This window comes from Rhodnius prolixus, unplaced genomic scaffold (genome assembly GCF_049639745.1).
Source record: "Rhodnius prolixus isolate KJV_2025 unplaced genomic scaffold, Rpr scaffold_3, whole genome shotgun sequence".
NCBI classification, from domain to species: Eukaryota; Metazoa; Arthropoda; class Insecta; order Hemiptera; family Reduviidae; genus Rhodnius; species Rhodnius prolixus.
The window spans coordinates 39,142,037-39,167,691 of NW_027411603.1; the positions used below are offsets into that span (position 1 = coordinate 39,142,037).

General features: G+C 31.5%; 2 protein-coding genes across 4 annotated transcripts in view; both read right to left on the bottom strand.

Moving 5' to 3' along the window:
- LOC141452608 (uncharacterized) overlaps positions 1-16,864 on the bottom strand; it is a 28,986-nt gene extending 12,122 nt beyond the window's left edge. The window contains exons 1-11 of the mRNA XM_074124916.1: positions 16,676-16,864; positions 15,958-16,120; positions 11,236-11,363; positions 10,479-10,722; positions 10,306-10,389; positions 10,017-10,130; positions 9,809-9,931; positions 7,697-7,809; positions 5,611-5,794; positions 4,172-4,259; positions 3,592-3,742 (exon numbers count right to left, since the gene is read on the bottom strand). Of these exons, the coding sequence (XP_073981017.1) occupies positions 3,592-3,742; positions 4,172-4,259; positions 5,611-5,794; positions 7,697-7,809; positions 9,809-9,931; positions 10,017-10,130; positions 10,306-10,389; positions 10,479-10,722; positions 11,236-11,363; positions 15,958-16,045 (1,317 nt within the window). The 5' untranslated portion in view covers positions 16,046-16,120; positions 16,676-16,864. The remainder of the gene's footprint in view (positions 1-3,591; positions 3,743-4,171; positions 4,260-5,610; positions 5,795-7,696; positions 7,810-9,808; positions 9,932-10,016; positions 10,131-10,305; positions 10,390-10,478; positions 10,723-11,235; positions 11,364-15,957; positions 16,121-16,675) is intronic.
- A 4,303-nt stretch (positions 16,865-21,167) lies between these two features.
- The window catches only part of LOC141452624 (uncharacterized), a 266,411-nt gene continuing 261,923 nt past the window's right edge, over positions 21,168-25,655 (bottom strand). For all 3 annotated transcript variants that reach the window (XM_074124951.1, XM_074124952.1, XM_074124953.1), the window contains 3 exons: positions 24,002-25,605; positions 23,333-23,615; positions 21,168-23,195 (listed from right to left, as the gene is read on the bottom strand). In XM_074124951.1, coding sequence (XP_073981052.1) covers positions 23,071-23,195; positions 23,333-23,615; positions 24,002-25,605 — 2,012 coding nt within the window. In that variant the 3' untranslated portion in view covers positions 21,168-23,070. The remainder of the gene's footprint in view (positions 23,196-23,332; positions 23,616-24,001; positions 25,606-25,655) is intronic.

Sequence of the window (25,655 nt, forward strand, 5' to 3'; positions counted from 1 at the left end):
TTTTTATAATGTGAAACTCCTCTACCACAAAATAAGTAAAAATATTGCAAAGAAAAAATAGTGTATATCTCCAGGCAGTAAAATAAAATAGACAACAGTTTATGTATATCATATACATAACTGTTTAGAAGTAGATGATACCATTATATGAAGATAAAACGCCTGTAATGCAACTTAACTTAGGCTCCTAAATTGCAGATAGATCACAATAATGGTATTAATCTAATCAATATTGAGGAGAAACTTCATTGAAGCCTAAAATCCGAAAAAGTCAAAAGTGAAAGGAAACTAAGTCTCAATTAATATTGCCAACCAACTAAAAAAAAAATCTGTTTTATGCAATTTTTTTTCAATTAAAAGATTTACGTCAATAATACCTAAATATTTTCTATTATAAGGATAAAACATTAACTTACTTCTTTATATAAACTTATCAATTATACTTAAAAAATAGAAAATGTAAATGACCTTCCAGTTTCTGAGTCATAATTCCCAATGTGCGCATGTTTCACGATAATAAAGGAACAATTCTTTTTTTTTTTAATTTCAGGCGCGTTAACTTCTGAGATTATTAGCTTAATAACAATAATTCTGCATAATTTAAAAATTGATGAAGTTTCCGGTTCATGATTCTAAAATTAATTCCTGTTCTATCATTCAAATATCATTTGAGAGAATATCAATAATTTTTTCCCACTTATTAACACAATTATTACAATTAATTCTAGCTGGTCCCATCCGTAAATTTCAATCAGATTTTGAAAAATTAAATTTTTTATCTATTGTATTATATTGTTTATTTGTAGTGATAAGATAATACTGAATAGTCAATAAAACAGTAAATATTTAATATGAAAAAAAAAAGAAGAAAATTCTGATATACAAATAATAATAATAATAATAATAATAATAATAATAATAATAATAATAATAATAAGGGAAGGGATTAGCTATGAGTAATATTTTTTTTTTTTCAATGGAGGGGGAAAAATGCATTATGCATCGTCGTGGGGAAATGCCCACTAAAAAACCCACCTCCCTCCCCTAGAGGCATTGAAACCCACCCTGGAACCACAATAATAATAATAATAATAACGTAGGGAGGGAAGGGATTAGCTATGAGGTTAGCATACTGGACTCCCACGCGGAGGTCCCGGGTTCGAATCCAGCTGCTAACCCTTAGATTTTCTCTTCCTAGGAGCTTCTTACAGCTCACTGTCCGGTGATGGACAGTGTTGTCTGTAACGAGAGAACACTGTCCGGAGGCCGGCAGTGCTCTGGAAAAAGCTCCGAGCGCTAATAACCTCAGCTGTTGATGCGCAAAAAAAAAACAAAAAACAAACGTAGGACAGAGGTGTCGTTGTTTCGGATGAAAACGGACCATGACTATTTACAGTCCCATTTACATCGCATTGGTGTTGCTGGATCACCAATATGCCCGTTAAGCAGATTGGAAATTATGACTGCCTCGCATTTAGACGACTGCATAGCTCTGCAGGATGTACGAAGCAGCAACTGCTGCAAATCTGATTTATATTGGGCTGCACACAATCGCATGGCCGAAGTAGCCAACGACCATGGCGTAGGATAAAAAAAATAGAATAATAATAAAAAAAAAAAAGGTTACAAAATCTTACATTAAATGAATATACAGAAATAGTAATATTTAGTTTATAAATAACAAAATAATTCTAAAATGTATGAGATTATGAACTAATTTCTGAAGTTGGAAGACCATCCTAAATCGTTGAAAACGCAATTACTCTACTAGCTCATGCGACACAAGGTCCTGAAAATCGTTCTGAATGTATTAACCTGATGTGTATTTATAAAATGAACAAAAGATAAGGCTCCACTTTTTAAAAATATACTCTCGACGGTAGAAAATATATTTTCCATTCAAAAAGCATTAATAAACTACTGGAATTTCTGAAGAAAATCCCTGAATCACATACACAAACCGGAAACAGACTCTTAAGGAATAAATTCAAGATGTAGCATTGGTGGGATTCAACTTATTGTACTATACGTCAATGAAAGGAAGCTGATGGTGATTTTTACAATCACTTCTTCATAAACATCTACCCACAATACGAGGGATATGGTACCAGCATGACAGCTGCCCGCTCATGTGTTGGCAGGCATGTAAAGAAAAAGAAAGTTTGATGGGCTTGTTATAGTGACTTGTGATTCAAACCCTCAGTAATTCCCTCTTATGCGGATTTGACACCTCTGGACTGTTTCTTTTTAGGAATTTACAACGTAAAATAATGATTCTTCATAACTTACCCTCTCTAACTTACAATTTACAAAAATAGGTTTATGAATCGAAAATAAATGACATGGGAATAACAGATGCATGAAACTGAAGCTAAATTTGTTTTTAAACAGCCCGAAAACAAAATATATTTCTCTTTAAATTTGAATGTCCAACAAAACTTAGATTAGGTATTTTTTAGTTTTTCTAGCTACCTTACCAAAAAAAGACGAAATATACCTTTGAATACCCATATATTATTTATATGTATACACATATATATATAAATGACTTAATTTAATTATAATACATTTTTAAAGTAATTATACAGGGTGGGGCAAAAGGTATGAGCCGGTTTTAAAGGGATGTAAAACAAAAACAATTCAACTTACAGAAATTGTGTTTATATTGTTTAATTCAGTACAGAATCTAGTTTTTTACATTAAGTTTGAAAGATGATATCACGTAGGTGGCGGCCGTCAGCCGCGATGCACTCTTGAAGGAGAATTCTGAAGTTTTCAACCGCTCTTCTGCACATTTCGATGGGTATTGCCGTAACTTCCTCTCTGATTCTGTCCTTAAGTTCTTCCTGGGTATGTGGACGATGTTTAAAAACTTTTTCCTTCATGTACCCCCAAAGAAAATTGGGATACTGCACACCATACAGTCAATTTAGGGGAGTGAAGTGGCCTCTGGTGAATTTCCCTTGGGTTTTCATTAGCCTAATAGCGAAAATTCTGTTTATTATCAGCTCCACACAGGTGGAAGTGGGCCTCGTCACTGCTGAAAAATGTTGAATTTGCTGGAATTCTGTCCAACATTTCTTGGCAGCAGTTTCATCGATGTTCAAAGTCACGGGGCAATAGCTCTTGAACCATCATTATTTTGTATGGGTGAAACTGTAAATCTTCGTGCAAAATTCTCCTTAAAGACCTGCTAGACATGCCCAAAGCATGACAGAATCAGAGAGGAAATTACGGCAATACCCATCGAAATGTGCAGAAGAGCGGTTGAAAACTTCAGAATTCGCCTTCAAGAGTGCATCGCGGCTGACGGCCGCCACCTACGTGATATCACCTTTCAAACTTAATGTAAAAAACTAGATTCTGTACTAAATTAAACAATATAAACATAATTTCTGTAAGTTGAATTGTTTTTGTTTTACATCCCTTTAAAACCGATTCATACCTTTTGCCCCATCCTGTATAAAGAAAATATATTAAAATTATATACACAAAGAAATGCTGAATTTATATCAGAAATTAAGTATGTAAATAAGAGAAAAAGGATAATTAAAAGAATTCATAATGAGTAAAATATGTATGTATGTTTACCTTACAAACATAAGCACGGCTTGGTTTTAGCTTGTCCTCTTGTAAACCAACACATTCTGGATGATACAGGCAAAGGCAGAGGTGACACTGCAATGTTGGTATCAGTCCCATAGCAAGTCGGCACTCGATAGAGCACACATCACGAGTAGGGCTGTGGGAGATGAGTGACCCTATAGCTAACTTTTTAGGAGAAAATAAAAGGATCGGGATTGCTGGGATTTCAATCAATGGTCAACAAAATTTTTTTTTCTTTTTTTTTGGGGAATTTAAGGCCAAAAACATTTCTTTTTATAAATTTGGCGAAAAAAAAACTAAAAATGAGAATTTGGTAATTCATAAAACTAATTATGGTAAATTCTTAAAGTTCTTTATAGTTTCTTTCACTAAAAGCTATATTGAATAAGTTAGGAGTAAAAGTAAAGAGAAATAAATAATCAAAGAAATGCAGAGTTTATATCGGAAAATAAATAAATAATTTGGAAATTGTATACAATAATAAAGACAACTGAACGTATTGATAGAATAAAGTAATATAATACTCTGCATTCTTAAGAATAACATTTAACTGATCAGTACTCACTTATTCTTTTGTTCTGGACTGTGCCATTCCGACTCACCATCCTGCACTTCAGCTTCATCTGAGTCTGTCTTCTTCTTCTTAATCTCTGCTTCAAAAAAAAAGACAAGTTTATTCATAAAGTATAATGGTAAAATAGTTTAGATAGTCAAACTCAAGAATGTTCTATTCTATGAATTACTAGTGAAAAGTGCAATATTTGGGTTGGCCTTAGATGTTGACGCGCCTTAAATCATTAAAATAATAAATAAATAAATAAATAAAAATAAAAAATAAATTTGGGTTGGCCAAAACTCGGAGGGTTACTAATTTTATTTGAGTTAACATTAGTGAGTTTTGATCTTAAAATTTATTGTTTATTTATTTTTATCTTTTTTTAACTTTACTTTTTGGGCTAAATATAACAAATAGCTATTTCTGCAACTTGTACCAATCAGTGAGCCAAAGATTCGTCGCGATTTGGTCACCAAAAAGCTCCAAATAACTCTTATTCAGGAAAATGATAAAGGTAATCACGACGTTTCGATGACTATTTTAATCGTCAGACAGCAATTAAAAGTGAATAAAAGCCTCAGCTTTACACCATATGCAAAGAATTTTTTATTTATGATTTAAGGCGAGTTAACATCTATGATCTCAGAGCACTGCCAGTCGCCGGACAGTGTTCTCTCGTTATTATCGGCTACACTATCCATCATCGGACAGTAAGCTGTAAGAAGCTCCTAGGAAGAGAGGATCACATTACTTCGTTTTTTTTTTGTTTTTTTTATGTACCTTCAGAAAAGGGTTCAGGTAGTTCGTCTGATTTAGTCTAATAATTTTGTTTATTGGTTTAATCGAAATAAATCTAAATCCACTTTAAAATCACAAGAAACAATACTGTGATTTAGAAAGATTGTTGTAAGAATATGAACTCCACGGCAACAGAAATATTTATTTTTCAAAATATCTGGTCATTTTCATAACTTGTAATTACTATGGAACATCTTAACGTTTCCACTGTCATCCGAGCTTAATAATGTGAACAAATACTTATATTTCTAACAAAAACATTTTAACGTAGCTGCGAGTGTAAACAATTTGGGTTTAGCGTACCAGATCAATTATTCATTTATTATTTCATTATTCATTGCGCATACTCGAGAGATCATCTAATTTGGAACAGCTTACTGTATAAAAAAAAAAACAAAAAAGTTTTAAAGTTGCATTAATACAGTGTCTTTATTAAACCCTTACAATTTTAAATGATCTTAAGACATTTAAAATTACTTCACTTTACTTCTTTAGAAAAATGTTGGTTAAAGTCACTTCTAAGAAGTGTTAATCTCTTATAAATTGTCTAAAATATTACGAGGTTATGTAATTTAGTAAACTTTTATTGATATTACTTAATGAATTCACCCAGCTAGTATTATCTGTTATTGTAAATAAAGAACACATACCTGGCTTAGGTTTCGCTGCAACGGCATTTTTACTCTTGGGAGTTGTGGATGTATTCTTAAATACAACTCTAGGGGTTAAACTTCCTTTACTTGAAGGACTTTCTGAAGTTGGCGTATTTTTCACTGGCTTACCTGCTGCAGGCTTTGTAGCTTTTGGTGTCGCTTTCTTTCGAAGAACACCATCCTATAATAAAAAAAAAAATCTTTTTTACCTTTATATCTAACATATCAAAGCCAGGTACAGTATCTTTAATACTGATTGCTATTTCTCTAAGTTGATCGCGTCAAATACCAAACAAATGAATTAATACCGTTCTACGATTTCTAACATAATTGTCTCGAATTGTCAATTTTACTGAACTCTCTAGAATTCTTCATTAGCTTAAACATCTTATCATTTAAAAGAGAGATACCTTCTAAAGGTTAATATTCATGTTATGTTAACAACTAATTTTAATAGTTTTAACTAACTTAAACCTTACAGCATTGATGTTCCTGTCAGAAAGAGATGGGAAAAGCATAAATTTTCCTAATAATTATGATTTTATACAATTACTTGCAAACTAGTAGTACATTATTTTTGTGCATTTGAATAATTAAAATTACTTTTATAACTTAGATTCTTTCTAATATATAGTTATCAACATCACAATAACCTTGGCAACTAACAAACATTTTGACAGATGCCGAGCAGTGTAAACTCTAACCTTTCTCAAAATGCAGACTCCACTTCGCCTCTATCATTACTACACCTAGATCTTCTACACCTAGATTATGCCATGAATACTCACACAACTACACTTTCACTTACGACTGATTTCAAAGTGTAATTACTTTTTGAATTGGAGGGAATAAATAGTTTTTTTCTTCCAAATACAATCCGTTTCCTAACATCGTTGAATTTTCAGACAGTTTTAAATAAGTTTATAGTGAGGGCCATGGTTATTATGTAAAAAATAATTAATGGTTTTGGTCAATGGATCCCTCTTCAATAATGGCTTCTAGATTTTTAAATGGTCATCTACCAGGATGGCAAACGGAGGCGTTTTTATCAGTTCATGACAACATTATGATACGATTGTACATATCAAAATTTAACACTAACATAATTGTTAAATAGTTAAATTATTAAATAAAAAAAGCTGATGAAAAAATCTAGTTAGAAAAAGTCTCACATCTTTTAAAGTAAAGTAATCGCCTATTTTTTCAGGCGGGGCTTAACGTCCAACTACCAAATTAGGGGTCGTGGACGGTGGCGACTAGCAAACATACTTTACTGTAAATTTCTTTTATTAACCATTAAATAAAATCCAAGGCCTAAGACCGGGAATCTAACCCAGTACCACAATACATATTAGCTTCGCTGGACTGGCCTCTATCCGCTCGGCTACCGTTGCGTTGATGTTAGAATTCTGCCTTTCTGGTGCAACAAAGCCTAATTGTGGAATCATCATATCGAATCACAATTTGTGATTGTTAAAGTGAAAACATGTATTAGATTATCTATTACCTGAACAGGCAATACCAAGAACAATGCACCATACGAACGTATTGAAGACCGTTTCTAAAAGTCATGTACGTGAGATCTATTAGTTCTAAAACCATCCCAACTAATCGTTAATCTGAATAACAAAGTTCTAGACTTTTCCTTGAAACAATTATAGTAAAAACAATGCTTATAATGAGCCAAGAATAGTAGGTAATAGGATAGAGGCTATATCAGACGAGAGCTAAAAAGTGAACCAGTGGCAATAAAGTAAAAAAAAAAATGAGTTTTTGAAACAAATTACCAAACAGATCACCGAATTCGTACAGAAGTGGCCAAACATTGTAACGGCAGAACTTACACAAAACTTAACAGTGTAAAAGAAAAAAGTTCTGCCTTTATAATAATCCATCTTCCCCTCATAAGCAAATAGAATAACTCAATCCTAACACTCATTGTTAGATTAGCCAACCGAAAATGGTATTCAGCGTCTCAGTGTGAAACACACTAGTTAACTGGTCAGTCACTAACACCGTTATAATATATTCTTATTAAACTCCAAACGTCACATTTGATAAAAAATAAACACTATAAACATACCTCAGGTATTTTGCCTCCTTTGGCTTTTGCTTCTCGAACAATTTCCTTATCACCAACTCCTCCTATAGCTTCCTTTACGAATGTAAAATTTTCTATTGTGAGATCCTCCGGTACTGCAGCAACATAAAAAAAAAAAAAAATATATGAAGTATTAAATGTTTTTTGTTCAAATGACAAAAACAGTCAACAATTTACAGTAGTTAATGTGTAACTAACAATGTAATTCCCTTGTTGTGCAAAACCTTCTTCACTGGTTTTGTACCACTTACTTGGGTAATTAGTACTATTACACAAACAACACACCCTTCAGCTTGGGTCGCTATATTCTACAATCGTAAGCAAATATTAAATTTGTAGGAGCATGTGTTGGTGAAGTGACTCTGAAGTAGTGAATTGGTAAGTGGGAGATCCCAGTTCGAATCCAGTGTATGGTTACTTTTCATTTGTTCGGAAAAATGTTAGTAGTAAAGTATGTGCTTCCGCCCCCGCCCCACGTCATGTAGGACGTTAAGCCCCACTTGGGGGAAAAAAATCGCTTAGTTCAGGTGACATTAGACCACCGAAATTTGTACATTTACTTAAACCTGCTTGGAAAATGTTTCTATAACTCTGCTACAGATGACTGCTAAGGATAATGAGAAATTACAAATGCAACGTGACATTAACATTTCAGTATTGTTTCTAATTAATTATCTTATTGTTTTATGGTTAAATAAATTATACGAGAAAAATATGAATACATATATGAATGAACTAAAAGTCAGAAAGAAAAAGATAAAGAAGTGGTTTAGAATAAAGAATTGAAGTTTTTTCGAGAAAATAGCATTTTTTTTTAATCCTTCGAAAACTTAGCACATGGGTCAAGCACGGATTTTATACAACTCATTTAATTTATAATAAACATTATACAGGGTGTTCATTTTAAGACGGCTCAAATGCATTTCATGCTTAAACGGTTGATCTGAGCGAAAATTGGTAGAAGAAAAATTTGTTGCCCATCACCTCTAGTTTCAGAATATGTGACTTTATTTTAGATTCCTGACGCGCGACCAAAAGTGAGGGTTCGCAGTTGACCCCCATTTTCATATACACAGTTTTAAAGAGTATAAAAAGTAATGAAAGTAACCGGAAACCGCAATTCGATATCTTTAAAATTAAAGGTGCTAGGCTATATCAAAATCTGGTATTTATTAATCATATTTCAATTTTTTAACTTGTTATCAAAGAGAAAGGAGACCACGCGATAGGTCATTTTTATGTATTTTTTCATCCCCTTTCTAATAAAAATATTGCCAAGGCAATAAAGCTAGTATTTTTCTTAATATCGGGAAATAAGTCGTTTTCCGAGGGATTTTTCTAAGAAAAATCAAATGTTAAGAGCTTTAGTTGTTCTCAAGCATACAGAAAATGGCTAAAAATTAATTTTACATCTGTTACAAACAAGAAGGTTTAATAATTATTTGGTAATTTTGGGAGAGATGCGATTAATTACTAAAAAAAAATTGGAAACCTTCTGCTACATATTTAAGTGATCAATATCTTTCATATAAAGGATCAAACTTATTCCTTAATTTATCAAATAATGCACTTTACTCGACTTGTGAAGCATGTACTGTGCCTTCAAAGGTGCCTCCTCTGGCTCGCAAGCCAGGTTAGCCAGGAGGTTATCAACTGCTCTCTGTATCTGAGGAGATACAGGTACGGTTTCTTACATTACTTTTTATACTCTTTAAAACTGTGTATATGAAAATGGGGATCAACTGCGAACCCTCACGCGTCAGCCGCGTATGCGGGCAGGAATCTAAAATCAAGTCACATATTCTGAAACTAGAGGTGACTGGCAACAAATTTTTCCCTTACCATTTTTTGCTCAGATTAACCGTTTAAGCATGAAATGCATTTGAGGCGTCTTAAAATGAACACCCTGTAAAAGTGGTAAGACTGTACATTATATTAAACTACCAGCGTTTGTCCCTTGAGTTACACTCGAGACTAATTAGTCAAAACATTCATATGGAAGGAAAAAAAAAAATTGAGTTCGAAACTTTGCAAGATTTCAATACACTCTCTTGCGAAGTCAATGTTAAAAAAAGAAAAGTTGATCAAACTTACAGTGTGATAAAACTTCTTTAGCACTTCTCAATTTTTTCTTGTTTGGCGTATAATAATAGACATCAGCGCTTCTTTTAAAAGCAGAATCACCTGAACTTCTATACACTAATTCTCGCACCCATCCTAAAAAAGGTACAAAAGAGTCGTTAGTATTTTTTCTTTATTAAAAGAAATAAAGTATTATGCTTATGAAGAAAATTTTACTTACCAAGATCAAATGGTTTTTTGTACTTTGGGTCACTTATATTTACATTCACAGGTTTTTTATTTGTTTTAGCTAACGGCCGTTTAGCAGAGTTAACTTCACTGTTGTCTGATTCAACTAAAAATTGAATAATAAAGTGCTATTAATATTTATGAGAAAAAAATTCATATGAGAATTGTTTTATTATTATAAATATGAATGATAATAGAGAACGAATACATATTTTTACAACAAGATGCAACATTTTTTCATACCAAATTTCGAGTATAAAGTGGAAACTTTTTAAACTTACCACTTGGTGGATTTTCATCATTTATTAAATCAGAAGTATTTTCTTTGTTTATTGAATCATCATCTTGGATTTCACTGTCTTTACCTTAATAAAAAAAAAAGAAAAGAAAGTTGAACCACAGTTTTCAATATCCGAGAATTACGTTTACATCAAGTTAAGGCCTCATCAATTACCTAACAATTTTAAGAAAACATCAAGATTTGTTGTATTTGGACTATCAAATCCAAAAAATTCCTCTTCATCACTAACAGCTATATTCGTATGAAGTCCATCATCCGATTTAGAATCACCTGCAGATTCTTTGGAAGAAATCAGAGGATTATCTTTACTTTTTAATTCTATTGATGAAGACCGAGAAGACCTTGTAGTTCTTGAAGGCCTAGATCGAAGTTTTCTTGTGTATTCGGCAGTTTCAACCTGAAACATTGATGATTAAGGGAATATCCATAAAATTTAAATAACCTTTTAAATGCTTAATACGTACACTTAATTATAGTAAATTTAAGCTATGAAGTCAAGTGATATTACAATAGAAATCCAACTCCAACAACTAAACAATTTAATAGACTATTTCTAATTTTTTTAAAGTTGGAGTGAACCTTGTGCAAACTTAAATGAGAACTATAAATAACAGTACAACACTTAGCAATCTTAAATATTTTGATCTGTGAGTTAGGAAATTTTCTTAAATTAATCGTGCCGATATAAATCTGAACTAAACAATACAAAAACAAAATAGTTGAAACAATTGAAATGTCTGTTGTTCGCCTTTTTTAACTACTTTTATCTTTGCTAGTATTCAACAAATGACTGGTCCCAAAAACTTAAATTTAATTCTGAAGTAAAATACTCAATTTGGAAATAATATAAGTGAGCTTTAGAAAACATTTTCTCTAATTATTGAAAAAACAAAATTGTACCACAACTTACTTTTTCGCTACCTTCTGATTCAGCTGATTCTCCTAATTGCTGTTCTTTACGATTAGATTCGCTTTCTTCCTTGCTGCTTTCTGATGCTTTATGCTGTTCCACTCCTTCTTTTGGCAAATCTTCCTCCACTAGAATAAAACATTAAATTTTTAAGACTATAAAATAGTTCCAATATCTTTGAAGGAAACGTATAAATTCACTATTTATAGTACGTAGATAGTACAGTCAACGATAAGAAAACATCCGTTATTTGAAGATTTGTGGAAAGTCCTTGATATAAAAAACAGAATAATTGAAATCCAACTTCCAATGTCTACAATTTGAATGAGTAATTCAAACTTACTTTTTGCTAAAGAAGTAAGCGTTTTAAAATTAATTCGTCAAAAAAAGGTTTTCTTTCGAAAAAAGAAGAAGTAATAAATGTTTAAAAATGGTGCATCGTTTCAGGGCGGTCCACGTAGTTTTCCTCACAATGTAAAACCTGCCAGTGAAGAGAATTCACAGGAATTCTCAACTCAAGCTATAGTTTAAATTAAAGAAAGTAAGGCAATGTTCTTATCGAATTATTTTACCACAAAGTTTGAAAAAAATCCTTGTTTGATTATAACTGAAACTAAGTAAAACCCAGTTCTGTAATGATAGGTGTGGAATATTATTGAACTACGGATCATCTAACTGATTTAAGCCTTTAAAAGTAATTAAATTATTTGATTATTTACTATTCGTGACATGGAATCACCAATCTCACAAAGCCAGAGCCTAAGTGGACCATGAGTATGAAAAATTGAGAACACCAGAAGAACTTACAGATTTATACCCACATGGTTGAAATAAAGGGTCTTAAGGGAAGAAAATCTCGCACTGTGGGTTTGAGGCCAACCATGTGGACTACTGAAAAGCGTACAGAGACTGAAAATACCTGAACATAACGGGTAACCTGTGGGCTTGGAATTACTTTTAAATTTACCATCACTCAACTTACTAATCGCATCCCATCTATACATAGCGGAGCATATCAAAGAATTCCAGAAGCTGAAGCCACATCTGGTTTTAGATTTAGTTTCCAAGAAAATGGCTCATAATTTCCTTTCGGAAGATCTTCATATTCTAATTCCGGGCAGAGAGATTTGAAAGTGGATAAGCAAGGAATACGGCAGATTAAAAGAAGTTACATAACTCAGGTTTTGTTACAATAATATTAGTTCTGCTGCTGAGGTAAAAAGGATTACCGAATTCAGATGTACTCACTAAGAAACTATAAACTGCCAACAAATTTTTAAGCTACATCAAAACATTCTATTCACAAAACACCGCCATTGGGAGTAATATAAGGGAAACCAAGTAGTATTTATTTGCAAAACACAACGTCTATGCGTGATTCCAATTAAATAACACAGAAAATTCAGACACTCACTCGTTACTGAGGACCTGCTATTGTGTTGGCTGATGAATAACTTCCTACTTTAATTAGGCTTGCGACATACAGTTTAAAAACGACTTCAGTAAAACATAGACACAGACATCATCCACAAATCTACAAGGTTTTAGTTGAATTCCTGCAACAATCTACCAAACGTTCTAATACGAATTAGGTAGTCCGTACTTACTCATTTCTGCAAGCTGCCAAATAGATTTTAATGCGCAGACTGGTGAGTTTGGAAACGCGTTCAGCATACAGTATTTTCTTCGGCCGTTAGTTCAAGATCACATTACACGTACAACATAAACTATAAATTTACAGTATTCGGTATAAAAGTCTTCAAAGAAAGCAAACCCATAAATGGTCATATCAAAATGGGAGAGCGAAAACCAGGTTGCGAGGGGAGACTTACTTAGCTGCAGAAGAATGGAAATAATATCACGCCCAAATAGAATAACTTTAGGTACAATGGTGTCTTTTAAATTAAATCAATACTTTTAAATTGTAATATCATTTCAACTCTTTCGTAAATTTACCATTACTAATTAGCCATTGCTTGTATTTCTTTAGAACACAAACACAAGAATACATAACACTGAAAGCACCTCCCGACAACATCGCCATCCAACAGTACACCTCATTTTTGGACATGGTCTCCACTACCGCTAATTTCCGTTCTGGCAGCTCCTCTCCAGCTGCTAATATTTAGCCATTTCCGAACATAACTATCGCACAGCATCTAACCACTTAGGGCGCCCAACCCCTCGTGTGCCATAGATGTTCGGATAGATTTTTTAGCGATCTTCTCCCATTTGTACTAAGTATCCAGCCCATCGGAATCTGACAAACTCGATAAATTTAGCCACTTTGTCTTTAATTGTAAATGGGAAACTACCACAGCTTTATTAGGACGTAAAACCATCCGAGGCATTCTACTTTCGAGAATAAAAAGGCCTCTTGCATCTATCTTGGTTCAGATTTCCACCGCGTTTGTTAGAGCTGGGTGAATTAAAGATTTTTATTTTTTCTATATGTGGTCTGTAAAAAATTCCGAGATTATTTCAAAATCGAGAGAAATGTGTGCTGGATGTTAAGACCTAGATCGCCTTAATTGAACAGAAATATCTCTCCACATTCACGAAGAAGTCAGGTGGTCCAAGAAACTTCTCTATCTTTCCAAAAGCATGTTGACCTATTTATTTGATGGTTGTACTGAAGCTGAATTGTGCTGTACCCTTCTGGGACCATATAATCAAAGATTGTTTCATTTTTGACGAGTGCCATTCTTTTAATTGGAGCTTCATGAGCAAGATATCCGTTCTCCCATTGTTCTAAGTGACCTTCCTATTATATAATTTCCTCCTCCATCATAAGTGAAATTGATATTGTGCCGTAAACACTGGCAACCAATTTAACTGACATTTATTTAGTACAATACCGTTGATTTGAATATCTACATTCTGCTAGACCAGCTTGTCACTCTCCAGAGACCCTACTTGAGAAAGTACTAAAAAACTGTTCTCAGGTTAAAGTTTACATAAAGAGAAGAATCAGTTATCTAAGAATGTTTAATTCCTCAATGGTTGGATAACGCTGTCTTCTATTTAATGCCTCTTCACATTCACACAAAAACACAAGAATTGCTTAATTATAAAGGTACTTTAATTACAGCTGATTAAATTTAAATATATACATATATACACAAAATTTGTGCAGTAACATTGTCAAAAAAAGTGAATTAATTAGAAATAATTTATTATGAATTAATTTTGGGCAAGAGGAAATCGAATTACAGATCGTAGATACTGAGAAACATTTAACAAGATTCACGTTTATCTCATTAAATTTTTTTTTAATTAAAAAATAAACAAAAGCAAAGTTTTCGGTTCTAGACTAAATATTTTATGTTCATAACCTATAAGTCAACTTTTGAAGAATGCGTCTTTCTAATAATTTGCTTAATCTAAAAGAAGAAAAAAAAATTTAAAAAAATCCCGAATTAAATTAATTAGAATTAGGTAAAAATTGGACGTGTATGTGTAAAGTGAAAGGATTATACATGCAGGCGACTTCCATGATGGATTGTACTTATAAGGGGAATGAACAGTAATTGCTTAGAAATTAATGCTATTTAATCGATCTAAGAAGCACAATAAGTTGGATGATTACTGGTTAGGCCATCGTTGCGGGCGACCTACTTCTATCTAAAAGTACTTCGGCCAGGCATAGCGCCAGCCATCTAGAATTAACAGAAACATAATACGCTTCTTGTACGACCAATGTCCACAATTTAGGCAAAGTAATAAGAGAATATTTATTTATAATTTACAAATTATATTATTTTCCCTCTTTGATTTAGAAGAATGTAAGTTCAAGGAAAGTGAAGGCAGTGATGAAGAAAGAATAAGATGTAGAATGTAGATTAGATTTGAGTGAAGGGTTTTTGAAATAAATGCTAATCTGGGGTAGAAGTCGCCTCTCTTCCTAACAACAATAAAATCTATTTTTGCCTTTACAGTCTTTATTCGAGTTGAATTTGACAACTTTGCGACACTCATTTAAAAAAAAAAAGCCGTTTCAGAAGTAGATAAAAAAAGCTATATTTCTACACGAACTTTTCATGTCTTGTGCAAAAAAAGTTAAGAGAAATTATTTCATCTAGTTTTAATATTCGTTCTCTAATTTTTGATTCAGCACTACTGGAAGCGGTACTTCGACCAGCACCAAAAAACGTCTCAAGTGAATTAGGCTTGTCACTCTCAAGCGCAAAAGTGAAATCTGCGAATAGCTGGTAAGGTACAAGTTGTTGCCCAAACGTTAAAAAAGAAAAAAGAACAAAGCCCTGCTGGCCGCACCGGTTCAAATGATAAAAACTCCTTCATGATTAGGAAAAATTACTTTTCACAAACACTTTGTGGATACTTTTTTTAAACGAATAAGTATTCAAATTTAAGTATATATTATAATATACACTTCAATAATTGAAGTATATATATAAATATATTATATTAAAGAATATAATTTAAGTGTTCGAGTATTATTGAGTAATTTACATGGTTGTACAGGGATAATTTAGAGATTACACACTTTCATGTTTTAAAACGTATTGATTCGTTACAATATAGATTATTTGAAACTCAAAAATTATAGATTTTAATTTATAATAAGCCAAAATGATTTTTTTTAATAATTTATGCACTCATCACGCACATTCTTATACAACGTGTCAGTTATAGCTGCTTAGTTAAAAAATAAAAATTTAAAATATCTCCAATTAATTTCATAAAAACAGTAATACGTACCATTACCATTGGGTAAGCTATCATTTTCCTTTTCTTTTTTCAGTGTATCCGAGTTATCTTGAATACCCTCTGTCTTTGTATCGCCCATGATCAGATTTAAATTTATTAATTAAACATGCAAACTCTCACTTGGGTCTAACATTCCCGCTTTCCCTTTTTTATACTAAAAAATACAAGAATGAAAATAAATTAATTAAATAAATGAAATAATAAAATCAGTGGCACAATTGATGCAGACTTGGAATTAGTAATTGTCCTCTATTCTCACAACCACTACGCAATGAGTTTGTAAATAAAGGAAAAATTGAATGTCTTAAAACTCCAGGATATAAATAATAAATTGTTCAAAAAAAACATTAAAATTTAATATGTAGGGCATAAGATAATCATATAAATCAATTGATTTCTGTATGATTTTAAATGACGGCTAAACCATTTTTTTTAAAAAACATTTATTTCTAAATTAAACAATTATTTTGGAAATTACGACATTTTAAAATAGATATTGATTGGGAAAATCTTCTTATTATGAAGAGTGAAATTAACGTATTCTCTCTTTTGGAAAACAAGCAATGATGTTAGAAAATACATTCTTAGCTTATACTCAATTACAATTAAACGAAAACTGTAAATTTCTGGAAATATCGGCTTGTTTGGCCATGAAAGGTTAACGCTCTACAGCTTTTTTACTATTACATATTATATTTACAATACTTACAGACAGCAATTACCAAATTATTTAACACTATTATTAATCACAACGTTGGCATAAAACACACGTACATTTAAAAAAAAATAACAGTTCATCAAATATCTAAATAAACCACAATCAAACACAATATTTAGCTTATGCTTGGACAAATATGAACTATGAAGCTGAAACCAGGTTGTCCACAACAACAATTTCAAAGCTATTGAGTAGAGCATAAAAGCAAGATTTAAGTCAAATGATGATTGTAGTAGTGTTTACTAACCTGAAACGGCGTACTTCAGTTTAATTAATTAAAACTTTAATTTAAAGATGATGAGACGCAGAAATAAAATTTTAACCTCTACCTCCGCAAGGATGATTGCTAATGACATTTTAACACACATTAAACATCTAAGCTGTGAGATTTATTTAGTGAATTATCAAAATTTATTTGAAAAACTTACTAAATTAATTATTAGGCGCGAAACATTTATAAAAAATTAAACCCGCCAAAATGCAAGGTTAATTTAACCTCAGATTCAACCAACCACACATAGAATAGCGTGGCTAAGCCAGCCAGCCATTTTATATAATTTAATGTAGTCTATATAATTATACATTCCACTTTAAAAAAACCATACTTGATTTCAATTAGTTATTTTCATTTTTTTACACTTAAAGCATTTTGTGGAAGAATGCCCTATAACGTAATCTACCAGAGATAATAGTGTAAACATCAATTTAATTTGAAGAACTGAAATTACTAATACAAATGTACAACCAAAGACAGGAATAAGAATTCCTTTACCCTCGGGTGTTAGAAAGATTTACATAATTCATGAACTGTTAATAGGTTTATAATTGAACAGTTTTTTTTTTTAATTTAGGATCCATTTATTAAAAGTACCTATCCCGCAATGTTTTGTTCAGATTACGAAGAAGAGTAGTAAGCTGTATTTTTTGTTAATTCCAGCAAATGAGTGAGTTCAACTCATAAAAATTTATAGTGCATTATAGCACTGCACATAAGTTAGGTCCATTTGGATAAATTAATAACTTACATCTTTAAGAGGTTGGCTTGGCATAGTGATTGCTGACTGATAAAACATTTTGACTTAAACATTCATTTCAAACTAATTTACTACTAAAATTCTTGAGATTTCTATCTTGTATAGAATTTTTAAATTATTTAGATCTTACAAATATTGTCCATTACGAATTAAACAGTTCTTCGAAAGCCCTTTTTTTGAGGAATTTAAATCCATCCCTAAAACAAAAAAAAGAGAAATAATTTAATCAAAAGTACTTTAATAAATATTTAATCTAGAAGTATATACTATACACTTATAAGCATAATGAAAATCATAGGAAGCATTTAAAACAAAAATCATAGAAAGTGAAATAAATATCCCTTTTATAAAATTGTACTTCTAAATGGGATTTTTTCCGATATGACACAATGCACTTCACAATAAATGTAGAGGAAACTTACCACCATATACCACGCTCAATCTCCCAGTCTTTTTAATCAAATTCCCTGATAATGTGTAACGTATAATGGTTGACCATCAAGGGTGCTATGTACACATTCCCAAAAAATAAAGAAAGTTCATTGGGCGATTTTTTAGAAAAATATAAAAAGTTAAAAATCCGTTTATTAAAGCGGTACATTGATTAAAAATCAATTTTTAAAATTTAGCATGTTCAAAATACATTCCTCAACAAGAAAACAAAGATGAAAATGTGCATTTCTATGCTATCTAGTGGAGCAATTTAAAACTACTAGAATTGCAAGGGATGAACTTGTTTACAGCTTGCTTTCTATTTTTTTATTTGTGCTTAATAAAACAATAGCAAATACAATTAGATTTAAATATATATTAATGTAAATCTTAGGAGTTTTGAAAACCAAAATACTACAATGCATTCAAGTAAAAACTGAAGATAATCTATGGTTCATCTAAAAAAAACTTACTTTAAGGTAAGTTAGAATAGTTGGTAGATTGCTTCACTGATATTTTTAACTTATTAGTACTAATTATGTGGACAATTTTACATACAAGTTAATTTATTTTAAAGGAGAAGTCCCCCTCAAAAATCTTTGTAAATTGCACTTTTCGATTTTTAAGAATTGGCCAGACCTTTCTAGAAACGAGAACTAGAAGAAATTTTACCACGGTCAGCTCGTACTTTCAACAATAAGAGTGCTCAAGTAGAACATGTGTAGATAAGATGGTTCTACCCTAACGCGTTCCCTCCACTCAGCAAAACCCTTGAAGAAGTTACTTCATCATTTTCAGCAAGCTTGGAAGAGAAACTGTAAGCGAATCCCCTCATACAAAGAAAGAATTGTCGACTTAACGCATTAACTTGTTCTTTAATTGCCATTTTTTCTCCTATTCCTTAATAACAGCGAGGTATAGTAAAACAAAAGACAGCTTTATTCATCATATTACTATTAGGAGCGTCTAGAAGTAGAGCTGGAACTTGGCCCTAAGTAAGGAAGGGAATGTAATAGTGCAGAACTAAAATACATTTTCCTCTCCTAAATTGTAAAGGAGGCTGACCTTTCTTCTCATCATTTGATCTTAATATTTGATGTAGGCTCTAATGTTCATCCAGCCCAGCAACTGAAGAAATTCCTTTGGTAGTGGACCTGTTCAATACAATGGCTGATAAGATTAAACATAGAAAAGTCATAGATCGGGAATCGAACCCAGTACCACAATAAATATTAGCGAGCCTCAGCGCTAACTGCTCGGCTATTCAAACTGCTACCAAAGCGCCTATTCAATAATTGTCAATATTTTATTATTTTTAAAACATGCTAAAAAATCAAATTTACTTCAATATACCAGTTTTTTCAAACTTACTCGTAGTAATAATACACTTGAATTGATAATAAAAGCATCATTAAAGTTATAAATTGGACTGAATATTTATTGTCTTTGAAATTTTAAATTAAAAACAAAAATTGAAAGGGTATCAATGTAAGGACTTACTTTTAAAGTAAACTACTGTGCTATCTAGTGACGGTTCTTAACACTACTACAAAAATGTAGTTTAAAAAGTTGCCGCTAGATAGCATAATAATGTACTTTTCAAGTTATTTGGCAAACTGAAAGAGCCTATAGGAATTTGACTGTTTTATTGAATTAATTTAAAACTGGATATATTCCAATATAAATCTTAAGCGTTTGAAAAATCAAAACTTTTATGCACTAAATAAAGAAAAAAATATGTTAAATACTGCAATTATAATCCTTTTTTTTTTTTTTTTTTTAAAAATATATCACTTAATAAACAAAATCAAAGTTATGAATGAGTTTAATTTAAATAGATTTATCGCTTTCTATAACTGATTTATTGAATATTTTCGGTTTTCAGCCAACTGGAATTCTCCATTTTCATACAATAACTATTGCGGTGCAGAAATAACGGATTTCAAGGCCTAAGACCGGGAATCGAACCCAGTACCACAATAAATAATAGATTTGCAGATCTCACCTCTAACCGCTCGGCTACCGTGGCGCCTATTTATATATACATATATATATATATATATGTTTTTCGTATGTTTTTAGAACTTTTTATAAAAATAATAATCTTACCTTAACTTAAGCTCTTAGAACTTCTTGATCTGAATTAATCAACTCCTTAGAATCCTGTTATATGTCTTCAAATGCATAGGGAGTTGTGGAATTTCAGACACTAAGTGATGCCAGGCAAGATGCGTGAAAGCGTACTTTCATTGCTGAATGGTAGTGCGATATAAGGTATACTTTTTTCCAATTTTAAATGTGATAAAATGAGGTACTTGCGTACATTATGTACTAGGGCAGAGGGAAAAAATAGAAATAGGCGACAGCCTGCTCTGACAGAGGTTGTTTGGACTTAATTTTTGTTTTCGAATCAATCTGAATGAGTGTACTTCTGTACACTCATTTTTTTATTCATTCATTTATTAACCCTATAAAGATCTATAAAGGAGAATTTCAAGAAATTACTATACTGTCATCGGCTGCACTCGATGAGAAATTTGATGTTGATTGTTGCTTTCTCGACCATACTACTTTAAGAAGTCTTAATATTCTTTAATCTGCTTCCAAATCCTTTTCAAAAGAAAGACTCGCTTTAAATATAAGCAGAATGTATTCAGTTTTAAAAAGTATTTCTGACTCAGCTTAAGTTATATTCTGCCACTAATTTCCTGTCAGCAGAAAGAACATATTGGTTAATATAAAGTCAGAGAGCTGAAGGATGCTCACGCCATTATCTTCTCAAAAATGAAACTGGTGCGCTTCTTTAAGATCTGAGCATTTTTCTATAAATCCGATCCCTTTATTAAAAATAAGTAATGAAGTCTGCGGTAAAAGCGAACTTTAGGGTCCACATTGCAAATGTAGTTTCTACGCATGTGATCTTACAGCTCTCTATAGTAGATAGACTGCCTATTGAGTAAGTTTGGCATAGGTTTGACATTAGAAGATTCAAATAATAATAATAATAATAATAATAATAATAATAATAATAATAATTTATTTGTGTAAACATAAGTTTTTACAAATAGAGTAAGATCAGTACAGACTATATTATACAAACTGATAATACATAGAGACAAAATAAGAAAGTAAGATAAAAATCAACTTTGATTACAAATAAAAACAAAATCAGACTTTAATTACATAATTTTAAGAACAAAAACAAAAAAAAACCATTATCTTGGAAACAAAAACAAATAAATCAGATAATCCTAGGTAATAAAAAGAAAAAAGAAATTATGAAATAAACAAAAAGGAATACATAGAATGAATCTAATGAAACAGATCACGGAAAATATATTAATTAGTTTATAAGATTCCTTAGGGACATGGCGTGCAGAAAATATTTATATATATTATTAATTTTATGAATGAGATGGAGATCGCTAAATAGTGAGCTGAGGGAGCATTCATAGTCGCTTAAATATATAGATCTTAAATGGTTTAAGGCTGGACAAGTAAATAAAATATGGTACAACGTTTCTGGCGCTCTGCTACATAAAATACATATATCACTGGCCATAATCGAATAGTACCTACCTGCGATAGAGAACCTTAATAAGTTATCCGAAGACAAGCGAATTTGGCAAATAAATTTAATTTTTTTAAAATTAGATTTAAGTCGGAGATAACTCTCCGGCTCGCCAAGCAAACTCACAGTCCTGTACATTGTATTATACCGAGAATTAAGGGCACGATTAATATCCAATAAGATACAATGATTTCTCATTCTCAGCACCAAGTCAGAAAGATTAAGCTGAACGGTACACAAATCTTGCTGCAACCATAAGTTATCAGCACCAACCATTATTAACAGTGATCTCAATTGTGAGGCCCAATTGTAACCCTTTGATCCCCCTTCCGTTCTAACCTCATTCAAAAAACAAATCCTAGGCAATCTAGAATCAGGCATATTGATTAACTTTACCCACCACTTAAGCATTGCCCTAAACAGCATCACTCTCAACCATTCGCATCCAGTTTCCAATCGAACCAAATAATGAGGCGTAGAAGATTCAAATAAATAAGGTTTATCTGAGAATTGAATTATTTATTGGACTGAAAACTGAAAAGCAAAGAAAGTCAAGCATAAAAGTAAAAAGAAAATAGATGTTGATTAATGAAATTATAAATAATTGCTCTTTATTAATTAATATTGTTAATAAATGATAAAATAAGGCACTAAATTATAAAGAAAAGGATGTTCGGCCATGGCCAAAGAAAGTCTTTTAAAAACCTTTTTTTAATGATGCTCTACTTTTCGAATACAATTGGTGCCCTTTGTCGAAAGATTCTTGGATGTTAAAAGAGTTAGTAGTTATAACGTAGAGCACCAATAGTTTTGGCAAAAAGACGTTTCTTGATCATTACCGAACATCCTTATATTTATTTTATTTACTCTTCTCTATATCCACACTATTTAGATTTAAATTTGATTTTTCTTTTCACAATTCTTGTTAGTTTCAGAAATTTATTTGTCTTCTTTTTTAATTATTTATTTGTTCATCATTTCAATATTTTTAATGTCAATCAGGTACTTTATCAAAGAAAAAGTTGTGTAGACCTGCCATTAAGAACTTTTAATAATTTATTCGTAATTTTTAACAGTTATTTAATAAATTATTATAATTGTCGTTATATATATATTTTTTAATCAGAATGCTCTCATTACAACTTATTAATGTGAGCCGCCTTTTCCTTTCGATACCTTTAAAGTACTTCCCATATAGTACAGATATCAAGAAATTATCACAAAAACTTCATACTGCAAAAAGGAGCAGTGGACAGTTAGTCCACTAAGTTCTTCAATATTTGAAGAACATACAGGAAGTAATTTTAAGTAATTATGACAAAACAAAGACAATTTCGTTAAGATTTCCTTTAGGTTGTTTCAGAAGTAGTAGTAGTAGTAGTAGTAGTAGTTGTTGTTGACTCCTCAGTGCTCCCACTTTCAAAAGAAATGTTTTCATCAAAAGGGTGTGTACGTTGAAGATCGCAGAAACAATCTGTAAGAATGAATTTACTAAATAAATAGTATTCTAATCAAAACCATTAGAATACAAATAAGTGCTGATGATTGTTTATAATAAACAGAAGAAATTTTTAGGGTCAAGGATCAGCTTTTAAAATTTGTTTGTTTTACCTGTTGTCTGGATGAGTTTCTCAGGAGTGTCTCCTAAGGAAATATTTCCTTTATTGTTATAAACATTTGAAGTGGTTAACTGATTATCGGAATGTAATTTCTGTTTTTCTATTAATGGATGCTGAAAGCTTTTTCTTTGAACTGAACATTCTTTCGGATCGTCTGATAAAGAATTTACATTAGAACTAGAATTTTCAATACTGCCATTCCTTGGCTTAACTTCTCCACTGCTGTATGTATTTGATGTGTAGACAAATCCAATTTCTCCATCAGACATTTCATCCTGTAATGTTTGATCAGAATTAAACATTTACTTAAAATGTCTATGCTGCGCTTTACTACATCAATAAATCTAAAACATTTGAAAGGCAAAAATATCGTCGTGGATTCATTCATTTTATAATTTGTATTTCTATGAAAGATACAATCATGGGAAAGCCAAGACTTCAAAAAAATGTCACAATAAAAGGGTAATTTATATCTGAAGGAAGAGAATTTTTTTTGAATTTTAAATTAAATTTATAAGTAAAATGAAGCTTTATTAAAAATGAATAAATCCTTCAATTAAATAATTTTAATTAATAATATTCGACACGATTGCAATTCTTTCTCTCATGAGACGCAAGAGAAGATATATAATCCATAAGTAGAAAAATAAATGTTACTTACTGAATTATAATAACGTATCTGCAAATTTTGGGAAGGAATAATAGATTCATCTTCACAGCAATCTTGGAAATTTTGCGGAAGAGGCGATTCTTGGACTTCGTGGATAATCGTGTTTAATACAGATGGAGCAGGAAGTAATTCCGTTGGAAGACCATGATCACTTGCAGCTTCAAGTTGACTCAAATTGAAATTTGAAGTTACATTTCGTGAACTTATATCAGAATTAGATAATCTGTCATCACTTGCTATCTGTGAATTACTGTAAATGCCTGGGAGCAAATCAGAAGGAAGGGGAAGTAAAGATTTCATTATTAAAGAATTAACTTCTTGCGTTTCAGCAATGTTTTCTTCTTGTTTTGAAGGAATTGAAGTATTATCTTCAGCTAATTTAGTAGTAATTTGTTTCCTACGTGAGCTGCTTGCTTGACTATTGTTTTCATGATCTATTTCTTCATTTATAACAGTTTGTGGTAATGGTAGAAGTCTTTTTACGTTTAGAATGTCTGTGCTTTCTTCAGGCAATGACTCACTTAATCTCTTAAAATTAACAAAATTTGCATCATCGTTTTCATATTTTCTTTCTTCAAAAAAATTTTCCTCAACAGTACTCTGCAAATCTTCAGTTCTACTTGTGTTTGAGTTGAAATTCGAATCAGAAGACTCTTTAAATAGGTTTAAAATAAGTTTGGGCACTTCTAAATCAGTTACCGCACCTTTAGTTTCACTCATTTTCTCCGAAGGGACTGTTGAATTTGGAACGCTGTACTTTAATGAACTATCAGATTGGTAGGGTGGTAAAAAACTTGAAGTTTGAATCCCATTGGGTGATTTGTGAGAAGTAAAGAAATCAAAATCATTATTATTTGTTTGAATTTCTCTATCATGACTACTTGCAGTTGACTTTTGAAAATTATTCAAAATGTCTCTAATTTTTAGTTCTAAATATTCCATGAAAGTGGGAGAGAACATCTGATTCGGATGTAAATTAGGACCTAAATTGTTCTCGGTTGCATTTTGGGCATTCTGAACTGAAATTTGAGGTGTGATCTCTTGAACAATTCCTTTAGGATTCTTTTGTAATGTTTCTTCTCCAGCAAAAATTGATGACTTGCTTTCAGCAGAATGTACTACAGTCCTTTCGTCCCTATCATAGCTCAATTTAATCTCATCTCTCGATGAGCAGGAATTAACTGTAATTGAACTCTTAAAAGTAGAATGTTTTTCTGGAAATCTTATTTCTAATAAGGATTTTGTTTGAGGATTAGTTAATTTTAGAAAAGGAAAAGGAACAGATTTGTCCTTAGGGTCTTCATTAGCAACACTGCAAGAAGGAAACTCATTTTTATTAGAATTTTCATTCAAAACTGAATTTTGTCGTTCATCTACCGTACTTTGATTTTGCTGAGTCAAATTTTTAGGAATGTAATTTTTAGTTTTATTCTTATTAGATTCCATTCTTGTATCTTCACATACATTTGTTGATTTCACATCTACTTGTGTCTGAGAGTTACATTCATGTTCAATTCTTCGGTTTTGTATTAAGGTTTTTTTCGCTGGCAAAAATTCCTTAGTCTGCATTGTACCTTTTCCAAGCAATTCATCATCTGAAATTAAATAGATTATAAAGATACTAACTTTAGTAATGCAATAATTT